The sequence below is a fragment of the Thamnophis sirtalis genome, unplaced genomic scaffold (genome assembly GCF_051295495.1).
Source record: "Thamnophis sirtalis isolate CommonGarterSnake01/CBP01778 unplaced genomic scaffold, rThaSir2_p1.2 scaffold_6, whole genome shotgun sequence".
NCBI lineage: Eukaryota > Metazoa > Chordata > Lepidosauria > Squamata > Natricidae > Thamnophis > Thamnophis sirtalis.
In genome coordinates this window covers 81044012-81056617 of record NW_028261386.1, presented here as the reverse complement: position 1 = coordinate 81056617, position 12606 = coordinate 81044012, and the positions used below count along the sequence as shown (strand labels likewise).

The window sequence follows — 12606 nt, the reverse complement described above, 5'->3', positions numbered from 1 at the left end:
AGCACTTTATAATGCTATCAACACTAGCTGACAAAACTCCTCATGCTGAAAAAACAGTAGTGACAAAATTAGCTTACTTTGGCACCTTACTAATGCCAAAAATGACAGCACAGTTGAAGGACATCTATGGAGATTGTCAGTCATCCAGGTCATGGTTGTCCCAAAGATGCTTTTTGAAAAAGCAGCTGGACTTTGTTTTTTCCTTGAAGATGTTTCAAGAAAACTACTTGGATCAGAAGTGCAACATCTTCAAAGAAAAACAGTCTGTTTGCCTTTTGAAAAAGCACCTTTGAGACACAATTGAAGGTGGTTAGGGGTAGGAATTACAGTGTATAGAATAGAATAGAATAGAATAGAATAGAATAGAATAGAATTCTTTATTGGCCAAGTGTGACTGAACACACACGGAATTTGTCTTTGGTGCATATGTCTATCTCCTTAAATTGTGCCACTTCTATCTTAAAATAATTCATACTGAAATGAAGAATTACATTTCGGATTTCAATAGGATAAAATATGTAGAGACGTATTTCTTTCTCACTTTTTATTCATTCATTCCCCTGATATAAATGACATTATTACATTGGTTAACTCATGCTTACCTTGCTGCTGTGTACTGCACCCATTTTAGCAAAGCCTTCTTTGCGCTTCCTTGGACTTTAGTGAAAACCTTCCGCTTGGAGGGTGGACTGGCAGTTTCAGAACTGACGACACTATCCACAGATGATGTACTACTGCAGAGTGACTGCAACTGTGGCAGGTTGCTTGTAAGTTCCTCTATCTGCATGTGGAAGAAAAATTCTCAGTCTACAGGTAGTCCTCGACTTACAACAACAATTGAGCCCAAATTTTCTGTTGCTATGCGAGACAGTTAAGTGAAAAATGCTTAATCATATTTATCTGCCTCACCCATGGAACTGAACTGGCCAAATAACATTTGTATGCAAGAACCAACTAGATCAGGGATGTCAAACTCGCATCGTCATGGCATCGTCATATGACATATGACCTTTTATGACCTTTCTTGCCGCAGTTGTTAAGTGAATCATTGCAGTTGATAAATTAGTAACCTGGTTGTTAAGTGAATCTGGCTTCCTCATTGACTTTGCTTATTAGAAGGTTGCAAAAGGTGATCCCACGACCTTGGGACACAACAGTCATAAGCATGAATTTTGATCCCAGGTTCATGGGGATGTTGCAAAGGTTGTAACTGTGAAAAATGATCCTAACTCACTTTTTTCAGTGCTGCTGTAACTTTGAATGGTCACTAAATGAACTGTTGTAAGTCGAGGACTACTTGTACTATGCGTAGTGGAAATTCTGAGGTTGAAATTTCTTCAACATCTGATTAACAGGATATCAAGAATTATCATGAAAATGTGCAAATAAAAAATTGCCTGACAAGAAACTGCATTCTCAGAAAATACATTTTAAAGAACGTAGAATCATATTTATCTGCCTCACCCATGGAACTGAAGTGGCCAAATGACATTTGTATGCAAGAACCAACTAGATGAGGGATGTCAAACTCGCATGGTCATGGCATCGTCATATGACATATCGTGACTCTTTTACCCCTTCGCTAAACTGGACGTGGAATTGGCCAGCACATGATGCATCCAGCCCGTGGGTCGCAAGTTTGGCACCCCTGAACTAGATGAATTATACCTTTGCAAAAACTACAAATTTATATGATTACTGTAATTTTAATGACTGTGCAGGAACTAGGAACCTAAGTCTAAAGAACATGACAGTAAGCAATATAAACTATCACTGTCACCATTAATGTGTAAATTGTTGCTCATTTACACAATGCTAAGGCACACTAATCCCCTTTCAAAAGGTGTAGCAGAATCCCCTGAGCAGTGAGACCATTCTTGAGATATAAATGAAAATAGGTATTATTACAGACTGGCACATACATAGAAAACAGGTAACTACTGAACAACATGAAGCTGGAACCACTGTGTTGGAATAAATCCTATTTTACAGACTGAGCGAAATGCAAGAGAAATTCTTTAGGATTTTTAGGATTTTATTGTCATTTATAGGCCGCCCTTTTCCCTGAGGGGACTCAGGGCGGCTTACAATTCGTGGGAAGGGAGTGCAAGACAGAACATGAAATAATATGTGAATAAAAATAAAACAATAAAACACAACATTCATTCAGCATTCGGGTGGGGCGGATGAAAATCTTATCCCCAGGCCTGCCGGGATAGCCAGATCTTAAGGGCTGTGCGGAAGGTCTGGACGGTGGTGAGGGTGCGAATCTCTACGGGGAGATCGTTCCAAAGGGTCGGAGCTGCTACTGAGAAGGCTCTCCTCCGCGTAGTCGCCAGTCGGCACTGACTGGCGGATGGAACTCGGAGGAGGCCCACTCTGTGCGATCTGATGGGGCGAAGGGAGGTAATCGGCAGAAGGCGGTCTCTCAAGTACTCAGATCCACTACCATGGAGGGCTTTATGGATGGTAAGTAGCATCTTGAAGCGCACCCGGAGATCAACAGGTAGCCAGCGCAGCTCGCGGAGGATAGGTGTTATGTGGGCGAACCGAGGTGCGCCCACTATCACTCGCGCAGCCGCATTCTGGATTAGCTGAAGTCGCCGGATGCTCTTCAAGGGCAGCCCCATGTAGAGCACATTGCAGTATTCCAGCCTAGAGATCACAAGGGCTCGAGTGACTGTTGTGAGGGCCTCCCGGTTCAGGTAGGGTCGCAACTGGCGTACCAGGCGGTTCCACCACAAAAGCGCGTAGGACAAAATCGCGCTCGACAAAAGCGCGCTGTGACGTCATCACAGCGCGACGAAAAAGATCGAAAAAATGTAAAAATAAAGCTAAAACCTTCCCCTAACCCCCCCAAACCTAACCCTAAACCTAACCCTAACCCTAACTCTTAACCTAACCCTAAACCTAACCCTAAACCTAACCGTTAAAGTAACGAAAAACGTAACGCTAACCCTTATCCTAACCCTAACGCTAACGCTAACGCTCTAAAGCTAACCCTAACCCTTACCCTTACCCTAACCCTAACCCTAACCCTAACCCTTACCTTTATGTGAATCGGCTTGCTTTAATTTAATTTTTATTAATTTTTATTTGAATTTTTCGATCTTTTTCGTCGCGCTGTGATGACGTCAAAGGCGCGATTTTGTCGATCGCGCTTTTGTCGTCCGCGCTTTTGACGGGTCACGGTACCAGGCGAACCTGGGCAAATGCCCCCCTGGTCACAGCCGACAAATGATGGTCAAAAGTCAGCTGTGGGTCCAGGAGGACTCCCAAGTTGCGAACCCTATCTGAGGGGTGTAAAATTTGACCCCCCAGCCTGAGCGATGGAACACTGGCCAAATTATTGGGAGGGAAACACAACAGCCACTCGGTCTTGTCCGGGTTGAGTACCAGTTTGTTAGCTGTCATCCAGTTCTTAACGGCCTCAAGACCCTGGTTCATCACGTCCACCGCTTCATTGAGTTGGCACGGGGCGGACAGATACAACTGCATATCGTCCGCGTATTGATGGTATTTTATCCCGTGCCTCCGAATGATCTCGCCCAGCGGTTTCATGTATATGTTAAATAGTAGGGGGGATAAGACCGAGCCCTGCGGCACCCCATAAGTTAGGGGCCTCAGGGACGATCTCTGCCCCCCCACCAACACCGACTGCGACCTGTCCGAAGAAATTCTTCTTTTTTGTGCCCAGGGTTCTAAGAGATCTTAGTGGCTGGAGAAATTCATTTTGGGAGAAACTGTCCATTGGTTAGACCATGAACTCATTAGGGCTTACCAAAATTAAATGGGTCCTAAAGGAAATCAACCCTGACTATTCTTTGGCAGGACAGATACTAAAGCTGGAGCTCAAATACTTTGGCTGCCTAATAAGAAAGGACTCATTCTCATTGGAAAGGGAAGATCCTGATATTGAGAAATACTGAAGGCAAAAGGGGAAGGAGACAGCATAGGAAGAGATGGTTATATATCCATCAACTCAATGAACATGAAGTTTGACAAACTCCAGGATACAAGGGAGGATGCCCGGGGGGGGGGGGAAGGCTTGCTATGATCCCTGGGGTCACAAAGAGTCAAACACAATTTAGCAACTGAACAACAACAACTAAAATTCAGAGGGATCTACTTTTCAATGGAATGGCTATGTTTGCCTTATTTCTTTGATGGGTGTAGTATGTTGGAATAATTGGAATATCAAAAGACCAAATACGTACAGTTGAAATATTGTGGGCAATATACAACAGTCCTTGTTTAGTGACCAGAGATGAGATTGGCAACTTGGTCATTAAGCAAAGAAGTTGCCAAGTGAAACTGCAACTGTGCTTATGACCTTACTTCAGTTTTACTTTCTTCAAAGACTTTGAGGATTGGTCATAAAGTTACTTTTCATCACTGTTGTAATGAAAATGCTAAATGATGAAGTTGCTAAACAAGGAGTACTTGTATAACTTAATTAACAAAAGGAAACAAAAGCAAAAGTTTTATATTAATTATTATGTTGGTCATCTCTCCAAAAAAGTGAGCAGAGAAAAAACATTCTCTCTCAATTTCTATTAAGCATGGAAAACTGTAGCAACTACAGAACACTCACAATCTCCTGACACTAGGAATCACCCCTCACATATGTACACACACCTAATCAAAGACAAATTCTCCTAAATGCTTTAAAAAAAAAACAGTTGAAGACATCATAGGGAATGAAAAAGCAGGATTTGGAACAGTAGTATGGTGAGTGATTTCTGACCTAAATATCCCCATATTGTTTACTTATAGTAGCATATTATTAGCTCTATGTCATGCCTAATCTTGGGAAAGGCTTGATGGGTGGATAAAAATGCCAAATCCAGTCTCAACGTCTGGCTGATTGTATAACCAAACATAATTTGTCTTTTATTATTTTAGTAAATTAAAAAATATAAAAAGCTGCAAGTAAGAATAGAATAACTATGGCAAAAGAAAGTGAAAATAGCAACAGATGCCTTGAGTGCAATTCCAAAACATTTGGAGCACTATTTGAACACCACTGGCATTGGCAAAATCATCATCAGTCAATTGCAAGAGGCAGTTTTACTTTTAACACCATCAAACAGCAAAATATCCCTATGGTTTAGGAAGGACATGGTAAGGGGATACAATACAAAATCCAGTCTAAATGTCTGGCTGACTTGTTCAACCAATAATAATAATCTGCCTTTTATTATTTTTAAAAAGGGAATATACTATACCTGGAAATACAGGATTATTGTCCACACCAACCCAAGCACAATAGATGGTCTTCCATCGGCAATATCAGTTGAATTAATGTTGACGAGCTTAATCTATTTTGGGATAGGGAGATGTAAACACATTATCAACATGCATTAGACAAAGTCCACAACAATTGGATAGTTTGTTATAAGATGGAGACTTTTGTGGACATGTTTATGAGCCTTAATGTAAATAGTTTATATTCTCAAAATCAATACTACACCTAAGGTTACTCTTCCGAATTTAAAAAAAATGCTATAAGTATATCAAACATTTGTCAGTTTATGTTTATATTTCTTAGATGGAATGAAATGTACATGAAAATAGACCATGCAAATCCTGGAAACTAGGGCAGTCCACTCTGTAGATTAGGAAGAAAATAATATGCTGCATTGGATGCTTTCCAAACAGACTTTTAGATACCGTATTTTTGGGAGTACAGTATAAGACGCACCGGAGTATAAGATGCACCAAGGTTTTGAAGAGGCAAATTTTTAAAAAAGTTTTTGCACTCTGCAGACCTCCCAAAAATGGCCCATTTTTCGCGAAAGGGGCCCATTTTGTTTTCAAAAAAAGGGCATACATAGCCTTTAGGAGGCTTATACAATGCTCCTGGGGGCTGGGGCAAAATTGAGCAAACAATGGCCTGTTTTTCGCTCATTTCTGCCCTCCCCACCCCCAGGAGCACTCTACAAGGCTCCTAAAGGATATGCGCGGCCATTTTGGTGAAGGGGGTGAGGTTTTGGGAGGCAAAAAATGCTGTATTCAGTGTATAAGATGCACCCAGATTTTCAGCCTTTTTTTTGAGGGAAAAAGGTGTGTCTTATACTCCGAAAAATACGGTATATAAACATTTACTTCACTTGTCAATTACTAGATCCCACACATTCTTTTACTTATAAAAATTCTCTGCATTCATGCCAAAAATAGGAAGCCAGAACCACTTGAGCTTGCCCTCCCCTGCAGAATGCTTTCACTCGCAAGATCAAATAGGATAGACAATTAATATAAGGAAACTAGCAAGGAGTACAGTAAGAAGACAACTACTGGCAAGAACTAGCAATCTTTGCCCCAATATGTTCATCTGAGAAGATAATATAGCAGCATATCTGCTGCTGCACTCATGTCAGAAGCACTGAGGCGCTTCCAGACCGAAGCGATTAGTGGTGACATCACCGTTGCCCTGCGGATGTCCAGTTGCGGGCTCCTTTGATGTTCCCAGCATGAGCTGGAGTGAAGGATGGGAATTCAACCCCATCCCACAGCAGCTCTCAGATCTTGAATGTGGGGTTGCTAACCTCCAACCCAGCGTTCTAACTGCCTGAGCCACCCTGCTTCTGCAGTGTACCTGAAGAACTACAACTACGTAAGATATTTCTACTCATTATATTTCCTACAATATGTATGTCTAATTGTCTATGTACCTTTTGCTCTCTATATAGCGTACTTAGATAATATAGCTAATTAGGTTTTTGAAAGTTTTCAATTAATTTTAGTTTAAAATTAATTGTTTGTTATATTGTTGAATGTTTGATAAAAGTATTATACTAACCGGTGATCCTCTATACACGGACTAGCATGGAAAACAAATAAATATGTATTTAAAATTCTATATGTTGATAATGTTTAAAAAAAGAAGATGAAATAAAAATATGCTTTATACAGAATAACAAGTTAACATGAAAAGTGTGTTCTAAAGTGCTTTAAGCTCACTACTTTCTATCATCTCTCTATTATTGCTACTGTTTTAGTTCCCAAGACTCTTATTTTTACCCTTTCATTTAATTTCATCCCAGCTACAGAATAGGAAAAAATTGCGACTGGTTAAGGCTGTTAAGTTTCTTTCAGGGTGTGTGCAAAAGAGGCAAATGGCTACAAAACTTACCCTACGCCCTTCTAGGAACTTAAGGGAAGTACCAATATTAGCCACTCCATGAATTCTCTTCAATTTTCGTCCTTGTTCACAAGGCTTTAAAAAAATACAAATAAAAAAGGTCAATTGACATTTAACAAAATCACAGTATTAAAGCAGACTGTATTCATAATGCGAATACTTAAACAAGTTCACTAGAAAAGAAATTCAGTGAAGAGTAGAGGTCTCATATCTAAATAAATAAATCAATTTTAGAAAAAGTCATTTGATCCGTTAAAGCTCCTATTCCTTTTATATTTATATTCTGAAGGAACAGAATATAAATCTAACCATAATTCATAGAATTCAGTTGTCACTGTTTACAAGTCACAATTACCCGTCTTGTGCAGTGGTGGAATTAAAAAATTTTTACTACTTGGTGGGCGTGGCAGGAGAAGGATGCTGTAAAATCTCCATTTCCTCCCGATCAGCTGGGACTCAAAAGGCAGAGAATAGATGGGACGGGGCCACTCAGAGGTGGTATTTACCGGTTCTCCAAACTTCTCAAAATTTCCACTACTGGTTCTCCAGAACTGGTCAGAACCTGTTGAATACCACCTCTGATCTTGTGATAACTTTTGAAAATGTTGCAGTTAAATACACCAGATCTCCAGTGAATGGCCATACTAACTGGGGATTAGACACACAAGCTAAAATTGAACAAGTATGGACAGCATCAGACTAGGAAAAATTGCCTTATATTTCACTGATGTTTTAATAAAAAATAACAGCTAAAATATATTTTATTTTGATTTGGACTAAAACCTGTTGGACTAAAACCTGTTCTAGATTTTTTTTTTAAATGGATATTTTGGATAAATGTAAAATAAATCAGCCTCAATTTTTTAATGCTTTGCTTTAATAAAACTATTTGTAGTATTTTTCAATAAAAGAAAAGTAACCCCAAAACTTCATGTTTAAGATTTTTTCTACCACAAGAGGGAGTACTTTTTCTTATCATAATAGAAGATGACTGAAAGTTATTTAACAAGTAGGAACCAAAGAGCTGTTTGCAGTCTGAAAAAGACAGTTGCACTTGGACTGCAATGACTGATCCAATTTTACAATCTATTTGAAAAACTGCTTGCACGTTTCACGTGGAAACTATGGATTATTGGACTATAAATCCAAGAAGTAAATGGTATAAGACCAACAATAAAAAAAATACCTGTTCTTCAGCCCTAATTTGCTCAAGATTTCAGCAGTTTACTTCCTGAAACAAATTCCTCCGAGCAGTGACACCATTATATCTCAATTGGTTTCTGATTAAACTTGCCTAGTTCTGCTCAATTATTCTAGGAGAAATTTCTCCATAACAGCAGTTAGTACTTAGACTTATATATTGCTTCGTAGTGCTTTTACAGTACATTTTATGCGGTTTACAGAGTCAGCATATTGCCCCTAACAATCTGGATCCTTATTTTACCTCATTGAGCTGGTCAAGATTGAACTCATGGCAGTGGGTAGAGTTAGCCTGCAATACTGCAGTATAACCACTGCACTACCACAGCTTCTAATAATAATGTTTCCAGCAATCTCAGAATCCCAGTTAACATGATCCATGGCCATATTGATTACAGGATTAGTTAGATTTAAGATATGAAAGACTGCTGTTGCCTGAAATCACTCTCTAAAATGGATTTTTTTTTTCACCTTAAGATTGTTTACTGTCCATGAGAACTGAACATGGAAGGCCTTGTTTTAACTATGGCTTGTTTAAAAAAAAACTATAGTGGCCTAATACATACATAATTTTAAACCACACATTGAGATTTATAAATTTCAGTGACTAATACCATAGAACTAAGTAAAAATGAAAGGAAAATAGATTGATTTCTAACAGTACTATCTTGATACTCTATAAGGCTAATATGAAAATATTTACACTAGTTAATGCTTATTTTTCATTCATTTGCTTTTCTAGCATGGGTTATATATACTGGATGATCAGCAATCCATAAATACATCTATCATACCAGGATCAATATTATAGAGTATGCACTATTTATTATGCACAGGGAAAGAATATTAGCATTCCAATGTTTTGGGGAAAGGCCATTATTTACAAAGCATGAATAAGATCAATTAATAGAACAATAAAACGTATTTATATATAAAAATACTTACTAATTTTTGTCCTGAAAGGACCTCCAAGAGAGCAATCAATACAATTCCATCTTTAATGTCTTCAAATAGATCTTTGACCACCATGGGAGGATTGCGCTGTGAATGAAAGTAGGAAAATTTGAAGTAAAAAACTTTAGTTATAAATGGTTCTCACATTGTATCTTCTTCAATTTAATCATGATTTTCTACCTTCCTGTCAAAGGTTTTGTGTGACAGAGAAAGTGTGTTAATGAGAACACACTGGGAAATTGGAAAGCATTCCAGAAGAATCACTTCTATACTCTTATCAAGATTCCTTTATGGGTCTACTTCTGCAGTCACCAAAAGTCAACCTTTATTTTAGAAAATATTTCCCATTTCTTCATTATTATTACACAGAAAATAAAAATTAGCCAAAAAAATCCGTAAAACTTTTCTTGATAGAGCAAAATTACCCAGGATAAAAAATATGTTGTGTATACTTAATATTTTCTGAGTACAGTTTATTTTCCTTATAGCATATAAGACACATACATTACAGTAATTTCGTGTGAAATGGGCAGCCTTTATAAATTTGATGAATGAATGAATGAATGAATACATAAAATAGAAGGAAGGTGCATCAGATGTTAGTATTCCAATACATCTTTATTTACAACAAAAACAATACTTCTTATATACTCCTTCCCAACTAACACCTGTATAAGAATAACTAACTATACATCTTTATATAGCAAAAAATATTCTTTATTAGACCAGTTTTTCTCACTCAATTTTCCCCTTATTTTCTCACATTTGGTTTGTGCATTTCCTCTTATTGCTTCTATTTTTGTTCTTATGTAGCACCTCTCTTCAACATGTCCTTCCCGGGCTCATATTGCTGGAGAATAACTTTGGGACAAGCAATGCTTGGAAATATTGCCTTCTCTCTACACTAGTCTTCAAATAGTGAAAATGCAAAAGAGCAATGGAGTTCTACTTTATAAGTCAGCAAGTATTGCAGGATACCTACACACATTATGTATACCACACAAACTCTATTTTAAATTTGGAATAATTTGGGAGATGCATCCACAAATAGGATATTATTCTACCTTAGTACTTCTTCCCTTGGTCTGTGGCATAATAACTATCTATCACAGTCACAATATTGAAATATTTTCTTATAATAATATCTAAAATAGCACAAGAATTGGTGAGAAACTAAAAGGTTGTAATGAGCAACAGTGATGCCATTTTGCAAGGAGAACTAGCTGTCTCAAGGGTATGTGAGCATGTCAGAAAAGTTATATGAAAGGAAGATTATAGACATAGACATTTTTGTTTAATGCAGACACTCTCTGTATTCATTGTGGCTACATAAATAAAAAGAGAAGGAGACTACAGGTGAGACTTCATATTCAGAAAACTTATATAACTTTTATGTGTCTCTCTATATGCGTTTGCATGCCTGTGTCTCTGTGGGTGATTGGCTAATGCCATACACTATCATAATGATTGGCTTACATCTTTGAATTAGAAATCTGTAAGAGGTGACAAGGAACAACTGCTCATCTCTGCCTACTTGTCGATTTGGGCTGTATTGCAATGAACAATTTCCTTATCTTCTTGCTTTTTATTGTACCCTGTCTTGAGAACAAACTGCTTAACTTCTAACAACAATGATCTCAAATTATGCTGTTATAGCAACAGAACAGATTCTTCTTAAGAACCAAATATTATTTTAAACCTGCTACTCTAAGATTGAAAAGTCTAACTGGAAATAGGACTCTTAAAATATGAACATTATGCATAACTAGGCTCTAAATTTGCTTAGCTTTTCACTAGAAGAGAAAGTGCAGTCAGAGATTTTTTTTAAAAAAGTATAGTTTTAAAGAGGTACAGGCCTTAAACCAGAACCAAACAAATAACAGTTCCTATATCAGAGCCCAACAAACAATATGTTGTGAACTAGCACATTTTCATTTTTGTATGACACATCAAAATGCTTTTCTCTGTGGCAAAAAGGATAAGGCCCATAAAGGGAATGAAAGTTAATTCAGTCACCTTTGGCTGACAAATCAATTTTGTAAAATTCATTTTTTTTATTCTATGTAACGTTTGGCTAGCACTTTTCCACATATTTGATTAGTAATAAATCATCAGTTCATTTGCCCCCATCATTTATTCCACCTAAATTCTCTCTTATGTTCCAAGATGCCAAATGATTTGACTTACATCAGCACTTGGCTTAGTTCAAGTAATGATTTTTAAATATATGCAGTATATATTTTCTCGATATTTTTTTTTTGCTACTCATAAGCTAATAGCACACACCATAAATCTTTAAAAGGTTATCTTTTTATTAGCATAAATCTATACCTTTTACCTTTTTAGCTTGTTCTGTTCCTAATGATTAAAGCTAGAAAGCTGGAGGTCAGTTAAAAGTCCCCTTTCTAAAATATTCAGATGACTAAACATGGCAAGAGAGATGGAATATTCCTGTCCTTAATGGTCCCATAAAACTAAAAATATACCCACCTACCCAATAGATTCGTGTTTTTGTTACAAGGTATGTTATTTTCTGATACTTGCTTCTCCCTTCAGTAATTTCCATAGGGCAGCGATGGTGAATATTTTCAGTACCGAGTGCCCAAACCGGAACGTGAGTCCATGTAGCATCGGAAACCCGAAGACCAGCTGGCATGCAACCGGCCACTTAGTCTTCAGGTTTCTGGCGCTCCGGCACACACAAAGATCAGCTGGCTGGAAACCAGAAGAGCAGCTGGTGACAGCATACGCGCCCACAGAGAGGGCTCTGTGTACCACCTCTGGCACGCATGCCATAGGTTCACCATCACATCCACAGGGCATACGGTTGCTTCTTTTGAAAATGTATGAACTGTTTCAATCTAAAAAGATTCTGAGCAGTGTGCACACAGGGACAGTAATATAGTACAACTGCAATATCTTATTATAGTAATAAATCATTATTCAAAATCAGCAGTAAACCACTCATCTACTTGCGCCAAGAACCCACTACATTAGAACACTAATTATCTTCTAAAGGACTTCTGAAATACGAAAGTTAGGACAATGGGAGTTATCCTTGCCTTGAACTGATAAGGGGTCTCAAAGGAAGCAAAGTCGCCCAGACCAGGCCTGCTTTCACTCATCTTTCCTCTATCCCAAGATATGTGGGGGAGGAGGGCTGCAGCAGTCATTTGCCTTAGACTTAGACTTAGGCAGAATCTAATTGGAAAAGGCAGCCTTGTATATGTATGCATGTATCCATGTGTGTGTATGTGTGTATGTATTTATGTGTGTGTATACATACATACATATATATATACACATAC

General features: G+C 38.0%; 1 protein-coding gene across 3 annotated transcripts in view; it reads right to left on the bottom strand.

Annotated features, from left to right (window-relative positions):
• Positions 1-12606, bottom strand: part of SYNE1 (spectrin repeat containing nuclear envelope protein 1) — a 373011-nt gene that overhangs the window by 299712 nt on the left and 60693 nt on the right. For all 3 annotated transcript variants that reach the window (XM_087718281.1, XM_087718279.1, XM_087718280.1), the window contains exons 4-7: positions 9290-9385; positions 7136-7219; positions 5229-5321; positions 603-781 (exon numbers count right to left, since the gene is read on the bottom strand). In XM_087718281.1, the coding sequence (XP_087574407.1) occupies positions 603-781; positions 5229-5321; positions 7136-7219; positions 9290-9385 (452 nt within the window). The remainder of the gene's footprint in view (positions 1-602; positions 782-5228; positions 5322-7135; positions 7220-9289; positions 9386-12606) is intronic.